The sequence below is a fragment of the Thalia democratica genome, chromosome 7 (assembly GCF_965202585.1).
Source record: "Thalia democratica chromosome 7, ktThaDemo2.hap1.1, whole genome shotgun sequence".
In the NCBI taxonomy this organism is placed as follows: Eukaryota; Metazoa; Chordata; class Thaliacea; order Salpida; family Salpidae; genus Thalia; species Thalia democratica.
Genome location: NC_139171.1, coordinates 11,674,517 through 11,691,357, shown reverse-complemented (window position 1 = coordinate 11,691,357; position 16,841 = coordinate 11,674,517). Strand labels below are relative to the sequence as shown.

Sequence of the window (16,841 nt, the reverse complement as noted above, 5' to 3'; positions counted from 1 at the left end):
TTAAAACAATGAAGGAAGTTGCTTGAAAGTATAAAGATATAACAATTTTAGTAAATTGATCTTTTTAGTTTGATTCCTTAAAAAGAAACCTTATGAACAACTTACTGAACATATTTGATTCTAAAAAGTTTCTAGTTAGTTATTTTTGTTTGTTTTGGTAAAAACTATTATTGTAAAATACAATATCATTCAAATAAATCAAAACAAGGTAGAATAAAAATACTTATATGCTTCTGAATTTCAACAATTTTTATCTATTTGTTTTCAACTTTAATTTAATACTGTTCAAAATTAGTCTCAATACTTGTTTAACGTTCAATTACAGAATAATTTTTTAAATTATACACAAATTTTTTTTATATAATTTTACTCTGTGCTTGAATAAGATTAGTTTTAAGTATGAGATGTATATGATGATTAATTTTATTTTTTAATACAAACATCAGAAAAATATAAATAAAAATAAAACATGGGAAAAATAAATCCAGATCTACAAAAGGAAAGAGACACAGCAACCTTTGATAAAGAGGAAATGACTGTGATTATCTATGATGGGAAAGATAATATTGATAAAAAAAGAAGAATGGGTAATTGATTTTTTGTTACAATTGACAACCCCTTTATTATTTGCTAATAATTTTCTTTTCTCATATAAACCACACAAATAAACCTTATAATCATTTTTCAATTTCAACTAATTAATAGCAGAAATAGCTTACAGTAGTATACAGAAGGCTGATGTACTAATTTAGGAAATTAAGCTAAGCAAAATTCTAGCAAAAGTAGTGAACAGTAATCCTCATACAATCCAAAACTTTTCTATTATTTGTTTTTTTTTTAAATTCTGCTAAATGCTTGTCCTAATACTTTTAAATTTACACTATTTTTGTTTTTCAGCTGAAGTAGTGTACAGTGATCCTGATTACAATTCGAAACCTTTGGAGTTCATGAGCAGAGAGGAAAAGTACGAGGAAGGATTGAGGAGAGCCTCGTTGGCAGTTTGGAAGAAAGATGAAGTCAGTGATTTTGTCAGCACTCCCAGGGATCTCCATGAGTATAACAAGTTTGTATTTCATCAATTAATATTACAGTAGACTACCGCTTAAGTACGCAAATTGAACCCGACCAAAAAATGCGTACTTAGCACGGGTAGTGCGTACTTTTTAACGACATAGTATAATATGAAATTTAGCTCACACTTTTTGACATAATGAAATAGAGCCAAGATTTATTTTTTTATTCTGAATAGATTGCTAGTCAAGCTAAGTTTAGTTTTATTTATTAATTAAAACAATTTTTCTGTTATTTGCTAATATGTTTCGGTTTAGAATAAACCTAGTTTTGTTTTTTATAGCTAAGATTTTTATTGAACATTTAATTTAGAAAGTTAATACATTTATTATAATATTCCATTAGCTAAAAAGTGTTTGATTTTTTTTTATTTGAAAGAAAAACGTTTCAGGACTGTTTTTGTAAGAAAGTTTATATCAGTAGAAACATTTATAGTATAAGTGAAAAATGATAAGATGCTCATTAATTTTTTTTTAACTTTAGTTTTTTGTTGTTGTTTCTTTTTATATGTTTATTTTTACTTTATAAAATTTGTAACTAGATTTTGTGGTTAACTAGTTTTTTATTATGTCACATTAAAATTAGCCTTTCTTTTGCAGATATTCTGAAAGTTTTTGAATAAAAATTAAATTAGAATTTTTTTTGTCTTTCTGGATAAGTGCGTACTTAAGGCGGGATGCGTACCAAAAAAGTGCGTACTTAAGCGGTAGTCTACTGTACAAATATTTAAATAAGTATATTGCTTCTTACATATTTGGACATATTTATTTAGTCTTTAGTACTCCCAGAGATCTCCATGAGTATAACAAGTTTGTATTTCATCTATTAATATTACAAATATTTAAACAAGTATATTGCTTCTTACATATTTGGACATATTTATTTAGTCTTTTGTACTCCCAGGGATCTCCATGAGTATAACAAGTTTTTTATTTCATCTATTAATATTACAATTATTTAAACAAGTATATTGCTTCTTACATATTTGGACATATTTATTTAGTCTTTTGTACTCCCAGGGATCTCCATGAGTATAACAAGTTGGTCACATTAGTACTATAAAAATTTACATGTGTTGAATGCTTATTATATGTTTGTAAGATAATTGGTTTTGATGATTGTAAAAATTGGATTGCTTGTTTTAAATAAATACTTTTAAGTAAACTTTAATTACTAATCAACTCATCATACTTATTTTTAAAAAATTGTTAACTTTAATTGCATTAAAGCTTTACAAAATTGATAATATAACAAAAAAATATTCTTCTAAATTTTTTTGTCAAAGTAATTTTGTTAAGTAGCTAGTAGTTTTGTATAACAATAAAAAAACTCTATAAGAAATATTTTGGGAATATAAATGTCCTTTTTCTATAGTGTACATTAAGGTATATTGGATGCCCCAACCCTCTATCTTATTCATATAAAATTAATTTATGATGAAAAACTCTACTGATATGCAACTAATTTGAACTGTTATGTAAATTTTCTGAGCTGTTTTGCTAATAAAAAAAATAAGCAGACAACTAATGTAAACAAATTTACCTTTGGGTTTTAATTAGATACATAAAGTTTTATATTTATAAAAACATGTCTTCTTTTAATATAAGTAAATAATTTCAACTAAGTATGTTTACAGTACTATGGCAATTATTTGTTCATGTTAAATTAAAGTTAAATAAGCAAAGAAAATTGATATAAGTAATTTAAGTAAAAGTATGTATTACTAACATATTTAAAACTGCTGTAGTTTACACTCTATTTACAATATGTAACTTACCATGAAGAACAAAATACTTATGTTAGTTAGTACTATTGTAATTGAATCTTTATGTATCTTAATATCAACTCGCAGAAAACTGATGTCAGTGAACGTGCTTTTCGATCTGAACTACGGAATGTTCTGTCCAACATTGTTGAATCAAGGCACACCCGAGCAACAGGAAAAATATTTGTTTCCAGCTCTAAACCACGAAATCATCGGCACATACGCACAAACTGAAATGGGTCACGGTGAGTTGTAACAGTTCATATTCCTTCAACATATAAACTTATTTTCTCATTTTTTCAAAATCTGGGAAATAAGTGGTGTCCATTAAGAGAAAGATAAAGTCCGCATATATTTTATTAGAACTAAATACACTTAAACTAGATAGGCAAAAGTTAGTTAATATTAATAATTGTTATTTTGTTTGTGTGGTTTGTGCTAATACACGCATTTTATAAAATTAGGAGAAAAGTGCTTGAATTAGCATAGTTTTTCTGTATTTTGTATTAAAACTTGTTTCATAGTTATAAATAATATATAATTTGATCGTTTTAAAAACATGTATTTTCTAATTTTAAATATGATTATTAATGCTTTGTGTTTTATAACATCTTAATACAACCATTGAATAATAAAAAATCAAAAGTTTTGGTATATATGCATATACTAAAATGTCTAATAGCTTTTTATAAAAATTATATTCCCAATTAAGTTAATATGTTTTATTACTGAACTCCTTTTCAAAATGTACTTAAAAAAACATTTGGAAAAATTTTTTGTATGTTATAAGTAAAATTAACTAGTTTTCTTACATTTATAATTGTTAATTTTAAGATTATTACACTAAAAAAGCAGTTTAGATTTTTTTTTGATGTCCACCTGTGGACGATAAATTGCAAACAAGCCATTTATTTACAAAAAGTATTAACAATTAAAATATTGTTTAGTTTCTACTCTAAAATTCTCACGGAAAGTAGTGAACCATGTTAAACTGTCACAAAAAATTTAGATCGTGTTATTTTCCTGTACTTAATTTAAAGTAAAAGAGTTATTGTATATTTTGAATTTTAGAAAAAAGAGTTATGTTGAAGTTTTAAAGAAATTAATAAAATGAATTAAGCTCTAAACTTGTACAAAGTTACTTTTTTGATACCTTAATAAGTTTTCGAGTATCTCGTTTTGAAATACTGTGTCCAGTTTTAAATGTTTGGAAACATTTTAATAGAAAGTTATGACAATATAATGAATAAATTCATAATAATAACAATATACCAAGTGCTTAAAGCAAGAAAATGTATCACATTTAAATTAGCGAGTTGAATTTTCTGAATTTGTTTAATCGATACTTTGTTTTTTAATGTTTTAGCTTGGTATAGTTCTGGCCAGGAAAGTATATAGTTTGATAAACATCTAATAAAAAAGACTGATTGTTATCTTCTAAAAATAATAATGTGTGTAATAAATAAAGTCGTAGTTATGAAATTTATTGATATTTAAAAACAATTGTTAAGTTTATAAAATATTTATTTTTATACTAAGCCTGTAAAAAATACAGACTATTTTAATATTTGTAACTTAAGTACAAAACCTAATACACAACGGATTATAAACAAAAATTTTAAAATTATTCATACTAATATGGAGTAATCGTTTTTTACGTAGTTCTTGCAAAGGCATTCAATCACACTTTCTTATATTTTACTTGTATAAGTGAAAAATAGAGTGCATGTAAATAGCTTTTTATCGGAAAATAATAAAATTTTTTAACTTGGTATCTACATTCTTTAGAGCCTAAAATAAAAATTCATATATTTTCTATTTTTTTCATGTCAAGTTTTAATACAGTTAATATTTTAAACATTTTAAAGTCATATTGACTTTTTATTACTTCCATGTCTTGAACTTACTTTCTATGTAAGAGACAAAATTGGTTCTCATATGTAAATAAGAAGATTTTAAAAGAATATTTTATATTTTTAGCCTTAAAAATAAGAAATTTTTTTCTAAACAGAATATTAGGTATTTTTTATAGCTATATATTTAAGCAAAATTCAACCATAACTTTTAGAAAAACCAATATAATTTTACAACAAGATGTTTACATGTATACACAGATATTGCGTATACATACTCCTACGCACAAACGTTTTATAATCAGTAGCACTTTGAATATATTTTAGAAAGAAATGATTTAACACATTCTGTTTGTTTTAGAAACTGTTGATAAAAACAAATTTGTGTTTTTGCAGGAACGTTTTTGTTAATTTTTTATAATCAGTAGCACTTTGAATACATTTTAAAACAAAATGCTTAAACACATTCTGTTTGTTTTAGAAACTGTTCATAAAAACAAATTTGTGTTTTTGCAGGAACGTTTTTGAGAGGATTGGAGACAACAGCCCACTACGATGCAAACACACAGGAATTTGTACTGAACACACCGACAGTAACTAGTACTAAGTGGTGGCCTGGAGCATGTAAGTTTGTACTATATATATCAGTGTGCACAAAAGTTTTGTTTGCGATGCGTGCACATATGTGTGTTTTCTGTGCACAATAGTTTGTACTTAGTAAATCAACAGTAACATCAATTAAGTAGTGATCTGGTTCATGTAATTTTGTAATAACTTATTAGTGTGCACAAATGTATATTTTATGTGAACATAAATTTTATTAGTGTGAACACACGTTTTTGGTGTGCACAGGAGTTTGTATTGAACACACCGACAGTTACTAGTACTAAATGGTGGCCTGGTGCATGTTAGACTTTAAATTTTGTTTAGTGTGAACAAATGTTTTATTCAGTGTGCATAAATGTGTATTTAGTGTGCAGAGAAGTCTGTACCAAACACACTAACTGTAACATGAGCTTTACGTTGGCTATAAACGGCTTTAAACGGTAGTTTATAACGTTTATTTGGTGTGCACAAAAGATTGTTTTTATTAAATGAAACTTTCAAACTAAATACTGCTTCACCCAAAAACACAACAATGATACAAACAAAGTATACATACAGAAAAATGAAGACTTTACAAACTTTACAAAATTAATCAATTATACAAATTAGTAATTTGTACAAAATTGGTCAATGTTATGTTTAAATAAGAAGTGTTTTAACTTGAGATCTCAACAGTGTAAAACATTGTATCGTAATATACTTCTGATTAATAAAGTTTTTATATTTCTCCTTGATTAAATATAAGACTTTGTAATGAAATATCATGCACATATAAGAAGCAATTGTGTATTCTATTGCCACAAAAAACATCTACATACAACATATATTTTATGTATAATTTATGCAACAATTACACACGGATAAAGCAGTTAACATTGTTATTTTATAATGAAAAACAAATAAATACAGTGGGAAAGACTTCAACACACGCAGTAGTAATGGCACAAATGTACACTCAAGGTAAATGTATGGGAATCCATCCGTTCATTGTGCAGTTGAGAAGTTTAGAAGATCACACTTCATTGCCTGGTTAGTTTGATTGATTACATAAGTCAATCATTCTGTATTGAAATAAGTCTATAATTTTATAAATAAAACAGAAGTTTTTTCATGTATACATTTATAAACAAAAAATTTTTAAAAATTTAAGATTTTTTTTTGTAGAGCATAAATACATAAGTTTTTAAAAAGTCAAAATAGCGCTAGTAAAAACAAGTTATACTAGTATTTGCTAAATTTTAAAGACATTGTTTATTTTACATATATAAATAACCTTTATGACTAATTTTCGCAGGTATTGAAGTTGGTGATATCGGGCCGAAATTTGGATACGATGCCAATGATAACGGTTACCTGAGATTGAACAACGTCAGAATACCAAGAAGTGATATGCTTTCCAAGTATTCACAAGTTAGTTTCATTTGGTTTGGTATTTTGTTTAGTTTTTTATAACAAAACGAAGCAAAGTTAGCATTAGTCACTTTCCATCAGTGCTTTTTGTTATGTGGCATGTTGAAAAAATTGCGTGGGATGAACTTTTTTCTCAGGCTTGAAATGTATAAGCAGTACTCTGTTAGCAAAGAGCTCAGTTTCAATTACAAATAAATTTAAATATAAAATAAAGTTATAAATTGTAACACATTATAGTAATACTAATTGAAATAGCTCTTATTGAAAAGTTATAACTCTATGAAAATTCAAAGGTAGCGCCGGACGGTACTTACAGCAAGCCACCCAAGACAACACTAACATACGGCACAATGACCCTGGTGAGAGCTTTCATTGTGAAGGCGTGCGCTATATGGCTGGCGCAAGCTTGTACCATTGCAATCAGGTACTCTGCTGTGAGAAGGCAATCTGAAATGAGACCCGGGTTAGTTTGATAATTAGTTTTTTGTTAAAAGTGCATTAGTTTTAATTTAAAGTGTCCCCATGTGTTAATAGTGCACTGTGTATAATTTAATAAAACGTGTGCAATTTTGCTATATGGCTGGCACAAGCTTGTACCATTGCTATCAGGTACTCTGCTGTGAGGAGACAGTCTGAAATGAGACCCGGGTTAGTTTGATAATTAGTTTTTTGTTAAAAGTGCATTAGTTTTAATTTAAAGTGTCCCCATGTGTTAATAGTGCACTGTGTATAATTTAATAAAACGTGTGCAATTTTGCTATATGGCTGGCACAAGCTTGTACCATTGCTATCAGGTACTCTGCTGTGAGGAGACAGTCTGAAATGAGACCCGGGTTAGTTTGAAAAGTGTGCATTTATGTTAACAGTGTACAAGTGTAGTAGCGTGCACATATAACTTTTTTGTTGAATTTTAGTGTTAATGTGTTGTTAGTGTACACATTTTGTTATTTTGATTTTTTATTAAAATTATATAGTATTGGCTGTTCTCACCAAAAAAAAGTAGTGATAACAATTACTCCTTAAGAGCAAATTTATCAAAAAAAGTGTAAATATGTCAAGATTTTGTTAAAGTTATCAAGCAACTGTTTTAGGATATAATTAGTGGACTTTAATTTCAAGTGTAAGAAATAACAAAAAAAGTTTAACTACTTAAATTCAAAGTATTTAAAAACTTTTCTGTAAAAGAGTAAAAAATTTAATTACACTATTGTCTATAAGATTGTTATACTCTCAGTTTGATTTATTTAATTTTTAGTTTTTTACACTAAATAAAGCGTACAGAATTTATACAGGGAGTCGGAGCCACAAGTACTATCATGCTACTATATGCTTATATAATAGTTAAATTAATATTACTAGAAAGCAACTTGTTATTCAACTTATCTGAATTTAGCTATAACTGTTTTTACAGGGAACCAGAGCCACAAGTATTGTCATTCCAAAATATGTTTATAAAATAATAATTTAGATATTTATTTTAAAGCTTATGTAACTTTATAATGTAAACTAATATTTACAGGGAACCAGAGCCACAAGTACTGTCATACCAAACCCAGCAACACAAATTGTTCCCACTCTTAGCTACAGCGTACGCTTTCAATTTCGTGCAGGAAACAATGATAAACATGTACAATGAAGTCAACGCTAAAGTCGCTAAGGGTGACTTTTCTCAATCACAAGATGTAAGTTTGAAAAAATAAATGTTAACAAAAATATTTATTTACTTTGATGTGTCTGCTGAAATATGCAAAATCTACAACAGTTTTTTTTGTATTGTATAAAAAAGTACAAGTGTATAAGATAACCTATTTACCTGACAAAGATTATGTTTTGGATAAATGCATATTTATGAAGCATTAAAACCCAGGTGGTACCTCATAAAAAGATAGCCCTTCGCCAATGGACACATCTATATTTTTAAGTTTAAAAAATCTGGCAAGTTATATGCGTCCATTAACAGAAGGCATAAAAAACCCTCTTCAACAAAAATTGAATATTTTTATAGATGCATCACAAAGTTTAGATGGCGTCTGTTACTCTTATCACGATTGGAGCACTTTATTAAAACCAATTTCAGTTATTAATAAGATTGATCATTAAGAATAAATCCTATTAAATGAATCATTTACTAAAAATTAACAACCTGAAATAAACACAAGTAGAAATACAGCTGTACTAAACTGAATTACATGTTACATAATTCTAAAGTATATAAATAATTTAAGTGCATTTGGATAGTTAGTATAAAAAAAATTCTACAAAGAAAACCGATTAAATATGTTTACAGCTCCATGCCATCTCCAGCGGACTGAAGGCTTTCACCTCATACGCGGCCAACTACGGCTCAGAATTACTTCGTATGTCGTGCGGTGGCCACGGTTATTCTCAGTGTTCGGGATTTCCCTCCATGTACGTCAACAACACACCGAACTGCACTTATGAGGGAGAAAATACCGTTCTGTATCTTCAGACTGCTAGGTTTTATTTATTTGATAGTGTTTGTTTCTTAAAAATAAAAATAATTTTTTGTTAAAAACTTAACATATATGTTTCAGGGTTGCCACAAAGCCTGAAATCTTGGAAAAATCTAAAATCTGACAATTTGGCTAAAAAAGTCTGGAAATCCTAAAATTTGAGAAACTTTCCATAAAAACCTAGAACTTCGAACAAAAATCACTAAAAAATCTGAAAAAAAAATACATGTTAAGTAGTGAAATTTTAGTTTGACACAGCAAATTTTTCATAATGAGAAACATTTTTATCATCATCAAAAATTTGTTTTATCCAAAAACACATTAAAAGTAGCTTTACAGTATCTCTTCAATGTTGTTATTCCATTCAACACAGTTTTTTTAATTTAAACTTGAACTTTGACTAAAAATAGACCAAAAAACATGTAATTTCAAAAACCTTGAAGAAGTTCAGAAGTTTTGGAAGAAATTACTTAAAAATCAGTGGCAACCCTGTTGTTTTTATTTTTTTACTTTTACGCGTAAATATGTTGTGATGCGTCATAATTTTTTCAACAGTTGTCATGTATTTTTTTATCTATTATTATTATTTTTAAATACAGATATCTAGTAAAACAAATGCGAGAAAGACCATCTCACTACCCTGAAAGTGTAAGATATTTACAGAAACCCCCATCTATTATCAACAAAAAGAAAAATAAAGATCTCAAGTTTCTAGAAGATTGCTACATGGCAAGAGCTTACAAGTTTGTCAAGTTATTTTTACCCTTACTACTAATGTTACTGTTGTTGATATAATAACCAAGTTTACCTTTATTTATTTATCTAACAAGTTTGTTGTTTGTTTAATTGTTTTTATTAAAACACTTAGTCGCTTAATTAAAAAGAAATGATGTTGAAAGTTTCTTTAATGTATAAACATATTTTCAGCTACTTGTCATACAAACTGTCATATTTTTGTTTCTTCCAACTATAAACTTTAAGTTTGTCAAGTAGCCTTATAGGTTTTTGGGATTAAGTAAAAAAATGCCCCGGGGTTGTTAAAAATATTCGTAGGTCATATTTTTCACTTGTTCAAACTTTTGGAGTCATTCTTTTTACTTGGTTTATATATTATACTTATCATTTTTTAACTATCACTGTTACCCCTTACCCTCGGTCGGTAACTTTTTTCTTATTGAAGTTTTATTATTTATGTATTATTTTTATTTAATATTGTTATATATTTTTAGATACCAATGTTACCCTTAAACCTATCCCTTGGTCGGTATTTTGTTTCTTTTTAATGTATTTTGGTATTTTATTTAATTTTTACTATCACTGTTACCCCTACCCTTGGTCGTTTTTTTTTATAATTTAATTTTAATTTTTTACTTTTTTTTTTACTTTTGTGCCAAATTGTCACTCGTGCAAAAGTTACGAAAGTGAAAATCTTTTGAAAACATTTATTTTCTCCTGAAATATATCTGGGACGTTTTTAATTTTTCAAACTTTTGGAGTCATTATTTTTACATAATCTGGTTTTTGTATAATGCATAAAAGTTTTGATTTATTTCAATTTCACAAAATATATTCATTAAAGCTATTTTTGCATTAGACTTATGTTGGGAACGGGTAAAAATTGCACGAAGACAATTTTGCACCAAGGGTCAATTTTGACAAGGGTCAAAATAAAATATATAAAAAAAGAAAAAAAAACTAAAAGATAAATTATTAAAAAAATCAAAAAATCATTGCTGACTGAGGGTAAGGGTTAGGGGTAAAGTGATAACAAAAATAAAAAAATAACTAATAAAAGTTTTTGTAAAAAAAAAAAAAGTAAAATAAATCAAAAAAAAGCTACCGACCGAGAGTAAGGGTTAAGGGTAACAGTAATAGTAAAAAAAAATTAAAGAAAAAAACAAATTACTGACCGAGGGCAAGGGTTTAGGGGTAAACAGTGATATTAAAAAAGGAAAAAAATCAACCCATGTAAAATTTTCTCCGTGCAAAAGTGTCCCTTCCTGTAATTTAGTCCCCTCGTGCAAAAGTGTCTTCGTACAATGTAGTTCCCTCGTGAAATTTTGTCTACGTGCAGTAGTATCTTCGTGCAAAAGTGTCTTCGTGCAATGTAGTTCCCTCGTGCAATTTTGTCCGCTCGTGCAAATTTGACACCTACCAACTAATGTTACATGTAATAATTTATTACAAACAGCTTAGTTAAGTTTGCATCGGATCGAGTAAATAGATCGATAAAAGTTGTCAATTTTATTGCATTTTTTAGATTAATATAATATCATTAATAAAATATATTTCAAACAGCTTGGTGAAGTTCGCATCTGATCAAGTCAACCGATCAATGAAAATTGACAAGGATGATTTAGTGGCTGCTTTGAATAAAAATGCTGTTCATTTAGTCAGGTGTGCTCAAGTTAGTTTGATTGTTCTTGTTTATTGTAAAGTTGTTTGGTGTGTAACTTTACACTAACTCACTGTTAATGTTGTCTTTTTTATATGTGTTGTCCTTTTAATTTTTTGTAGTTAATTTTTATTCTATTTTTAAGCAAAGCTTTAAGTAACACACATATATGAATAAAATAGTAGATTAAAGTATTCAACTTAATTAAATTTTATTAAACACTTACTTTACTTTTGAATTTTTTACATAATTTACCAATTTTAATAATTTGGTGTGAATCAGTTAATAAAAAATTAAAATATACAATTTAGTTTTTGTTTTTCAATACACGTACTGTAGTAACATAGAATGATAGTGCAAAATTCTATTGTGTTTGCTCAGTTGATTGTAAACATAATAAAACTTGCAACTTTTTTTATTCAAGTTTAAAGGTAGTTTATAATTAACTTAAATAAACAAACAAATATAATTAGTGTAATTCTGATCATTGTTTATTTATAAGGGTCATTATTTCAATATTGTATTGAAAATTGATACGTGATTTTTATTATTACTAACAGCTTCAATTAAATATGAAAGTTATAAACATTTTGACCACAAGACTGTTTTTATCAGTAGCTTTAAATGTTAAAGATTTTGTTTGCTTTTAATTTTTTTGTGCTATTTAAAAAATCTTGCATTTAGAATAAAAAATGTTTTTTCAATGTGTTTTTATTAAAGTAAAACATTTTGATGTTGACTTGACTGTTATCAATATTTAAGTATTTTTATTTAAATAAAATGACTTTTTAACTGCATTTGTTTAAGACTCTCGTCTAGTAATTTTTGTCACTTTAATTTCTATAGTAATATCATATGTTTTTAAATTCTTTTACACTAATTTGAATTTTCAACTTGCGTTATTAATAAATATGCTATATACATTAAGCTATTAAGCTAATTAAAAAAATAACTATTTTTACTACTAATTGAACAAATCTTCACACTTATTTCTTTTAAAAAACGTTGTCTGCAAACTTTGCTCATTTGTTTTAATTTAAGATTAGTAAGTGATATAAAATAAACTAATGACATTAAAAAAGTTTTTGATAACTTTTTTACAATGCATTAGAAATATGTAAAACATTTAATTTAAAAATAGACTACAAAAATTACGGTTGTATTTTCTACCTGTTAATAATAGTTTAAATTATATATTTAACATTTAAAATTTAGATTGTGTTTTGTTTCTTTGTAGTAGATTGTTGCTTTGAATCAATTATAATAGTTTTATGATATTTTTTGATAAACACTTAGTTATTTCGTCTAATTACGTATTTCAAACAAAAGTCAAGATAATGTAGTGTTTATTATTTTCTACAAAACCTTTAAATATTAAAGTAATTTTTATTACAAATGTTTTCAAATAGGAGCACCTTAACAAGTAATAATAGTAGTGTTCTACCGTATTTAAACGCAGGGTTAATCCGGATCTGGCCATAATTTATTTAAGTGTGGACTTGAACAGATTTTAATCAGAAGACTAAATTAGAATCCAGTCCCAGCTTGATCTTGAATTTTAAAATGGTTTCATTTAGTTTTGGTTGGACCTGAATGTAGGCTAAATATCAGGATCCAGCCAAACTTGTTGTTAAATTTATTTTTGCCGAGTCAAGATCTTAAATCTAAATTAAAGTCCAACTGGAACCATATAGGGTTATATTAAAAACCAATATCCAGCCCGGGTAGGAATTGAATCTAATTTTAAAAGTAAAATTGGATCCGAACCTTGTCAAGTTCTATCCATTTTAAGCCGGGTCTGGCATTTGGATCGGGCTAAAAACTAAATAACAACTGAAACAAATATTAGTTTTGTAAAGTTTTATTAAGCTGTTTAACTAATGCTTGTTTTTGTTTTAATAGTTATTAATAATATTAATAACTGATTTTTTAAGGTTTTTAAGTTATTTTTATATTATATGTTTTAATAACTATAATTAATACTTTTGTTTATTTATTTTTTATTAATTATATTACAATCAACATATTATTATTATTTTTAATACAGGCTCACACCCACTACTTTGTAGTGAAGAACTTCAACAAGAAACTACTCTCACTTCAGGGAATTTCCCGCCAGACCAAAATGGTGCTTGACCAACTCGCCTCATTGTACGTGTACGAGGGCATCGCAGAGTATAGTGGTGACTTTTTGGAGGTTAGATTGTTATTCTATAGGAATTTTTTACTTAATTAGAGTTAGTAGAAGTACATGAAACTTGTCTGAAGTTTTAGTTGCTATACATTTGAATAATTTTTATAACTTAGAATTAGTTAATATATAATTATAAAAAAGTGTAAAACAGCAAGATTACTAACACCTTTAGAAGTGAATGATATAAGACTATTTTATAATATTTTCTAGAAAAGAGTACTAACACTTTCTGAAGTAGATAAAATAAGATATTTTTTATGATATTTTGTTTTAAATAAGTTCATGTTATTTCAAAGCAAGTACTTCTAACGTATTCTGAAATAGCTGATATGAAAATAGTTTATATTATTTTATATTATAATATTTTATAGCAAGGATTACTAACACCATCTGAAATAGCTGATATAAGACAAGCTTCAATAAACTTACTTCCAGTCATAAGACCAAACTGTGTTGCTTTGGTAGATGCCTTTGAGTTTCAGTGAGTTTGAAACATTTATACACTTTTTTATCTGAAATACTTATATGTACAGTTTTGTATATAGATAATTGCATATATTAGTTGTTTTGACATATTTTAACAAGAGTTTGCTTGAAAGTTCTCTAAAATATATAATTTATTAACACTTTTTGGTGTACTAGTCCTAACAACAATTCTTAATGTAGTTCATCATCAAAAATAAACAGTACTAGAAGTAGTTACAATATTTATGTTTACAGTGATCGAGAATTGAACAGTATATTGGGTCGTTTTGACGGTAATGTTTATGAAAATATGCTTAAATGGGCACAAAGCTCTCCGCTTAATAAAACTGATGTTAGTTTGAATTATTATTTATATTGGTTTCAATTAAGTTGTTTTTTAATACTTTTACAAAACATAATACTAAAAATGTATATAAGAAGTAAGTAATTTTCTTAAGTTTTAGTAAAACAAAGTTATTCAGTCATATATATTCTATTTAAATTACTAAAATCTGAATTATTTTTATTTGTTAAAAACCAGTATAAAAGTCTGAAAATTATTGAGAAGAAAAGAGAAAATTTAAGTTTGAAAGTAGGTTAGATAAGTTTTTTCAACTCTTTACTTTTAGCCTACACCTTTTTTTAATAGTATGTTTGTAGTACACACAAAAAAAAAGCTTAAATTTTAGTCAGCTGATAAAAAGCTAAAATGCTTTTATTAAAGTTTTAAAAATCAAAAAACTATTTTAAAAACAAATTTATTTTAGCTTATAATTATATATAAATTTTTTATCGGTCTTTAAAAAAACAGGTACATCCTTCATACGAAAAGTATTTGAAACCTTTGTTCAACAGAAACAAGTCAAAGTTATAAAAGTATTGAATTGTTTTTAGTCTACTCTATATTACTTTGTAGTACATACTTCTGTGCAATTTAAAATAATCATGCACTTACTTATTCCATTGTTTTAATTGAGTTTAATTTGTTGTTTTTAGAATGCGTTTATTTATTTATTTTTCTGTATATGCAATTACTGTGTTTTAAATTTACTCAACCTAAGGTATTTAAAAAAATAAGCAGTAACAATGTTTTTTTTAGCATCTTTCTTCAAAATCATAAGCAACCAAAGCTTTGTTTTAAGAGAAATATTTGTTACCATTAAAGTTAAAATTTTTAGCTCTTTTTTGAATTTGACTACTTCAATTAAATCTTAAAATATAGCACTTACTTTATAAAAGCTGTCTAATGTTGAATAAAATAAGCTACATAAGACCATAATATATTTCTCTACATTTATTATTCTGTATTTTAGTTGTATCATGTATTTTAGTATACAAGCATTGCAGTATAAACTACTGTTTAATTATCATTTAGAACTTTTTAGATTAATTGGTCTATAAATAAAACTGACAAAATGTATTCAGTAACACATTAGAAATTTTCTTAAACATAAACTTTTATTCAAAAAAAAAGGGTTTACAAGTACCCAATAAACTAATTCATTGCTTGTATTAGTATCTATTTTCTTAAAGTTAAACCTAAGTATTATAATGTTCCTGTAAAATTTAGTGAAAAAAAGTATTTGAGTTTAAAAGCCTAAGAATTTTTTTTGTAAGTTTAAGAAAAGAATAAATAGGCACCTATAACTTAATCTATTTCAAAACCTATAGTAGCTTGCAAACTTAGATGATATAATTATTTGATAAAACTTAAATGTAATTCAATTATTCCGCAAAGTAAATAATATTCATAAAAAAGTCTGAATAAAACATTTTCAACAAATTAATCTTATTAATTATTATTGTTAATGGTTGCTGTTTTTGTTTTAAGTACTAAAAAAAAAGAGTTTGTAGGTTAAATAAACTCAATTTAAAGGTTAAAAAAAAGTTAAATAGTTAAAAAAAGTCAAGAGCAACAATTTCTATAACATCCTATTGTGTAAATGTTTAGTTGATATCAAATATGCTAGTTTTACTTTTTTGGTTGTATGCTAAAATTAGTTGGCAATATAAGTACTATGTGTCTCTAAGTAGTTTGAGTTATTATTTGTAAAAGTATTAAAAGGACATTCATAAGGTACGCAAGTAAGTCTATACGGATCAAGTCTTCGAAATAAGAAATTTTTAGAGATTTTGTTACCGTTTTGTAAAGCAAATGAAAAAAAATGACAAGATGGAATGTAACATGATTAATTCAAATATAATACAACTATTTTTTTTTACAAAATTATTACATTAGTTTTAAAAAGAAAATTTTACAAATTACTTATTTTTTTCAAAATAATCTGCTTAGAAAGATAATATTATTTACAACCAGACAAAATAAGATAGTCATAACTTCTTTTATGATTAGTTATTTTCATTAAGTTTCTTAAATAAAGTAGAGTAAACTGTACTTTTTGTTAAAAAGAACTAGATATTATTTGTTATTAGGCTGAAAAGAGCAAAACTTATTTCAAATTGTCAAATACGCACTTTTGCCTAGGAACAAGGTTCATTTGTTGTCGATGACCTTACTGTATTTAGTGTTTAAAAACAAACTTATTCATTGTCTGATAAAACTTTTTTAAATACAATATTGCAAAAACTAAAAAAAATATACAAATAC

General features: G+C 26.4%; 1 protein-coding gene across 1 annotated transcript; it reads left to right on the top strand.

The window, feature by feature from the left end:
• Positions 1-445: 445 nt before the first annotated feature.
• Positions 446-15,388, top strand: LOC145840748 (peroxisomal acyl-coenzyme A oxidase 1-like). The gene is made up of 15 exons (XM_082948075.1): positions 446-587; positions 898-1,063; positions 2,924-3,081; positions 5,206-5,313; positions 6,205-6,324; positions 6,590-6,705; positions 6,999-7,168; positions 8,225-8,387; positions 8,993-9,183; positions 9,779-9,922; positions 11,478-11,586; positions 13,622-13,771; positions 14,140-14,249; positions 14,489-14,585; positions 15,045-15,388. The coding sequence occupies exons 1-15, from the start codon at positions 470-472 to the stop codon at positions 15,105-15,107; spliced, it is 1,983 nt and encodes a 660-aa protein (XP_082804201.1). The 5' UTR covers positions 446-469; the 3' UTR covers positions 15,108-15,388.
• Positions 15,389-16,841: the final 1,453 nt, after the last annotated feature.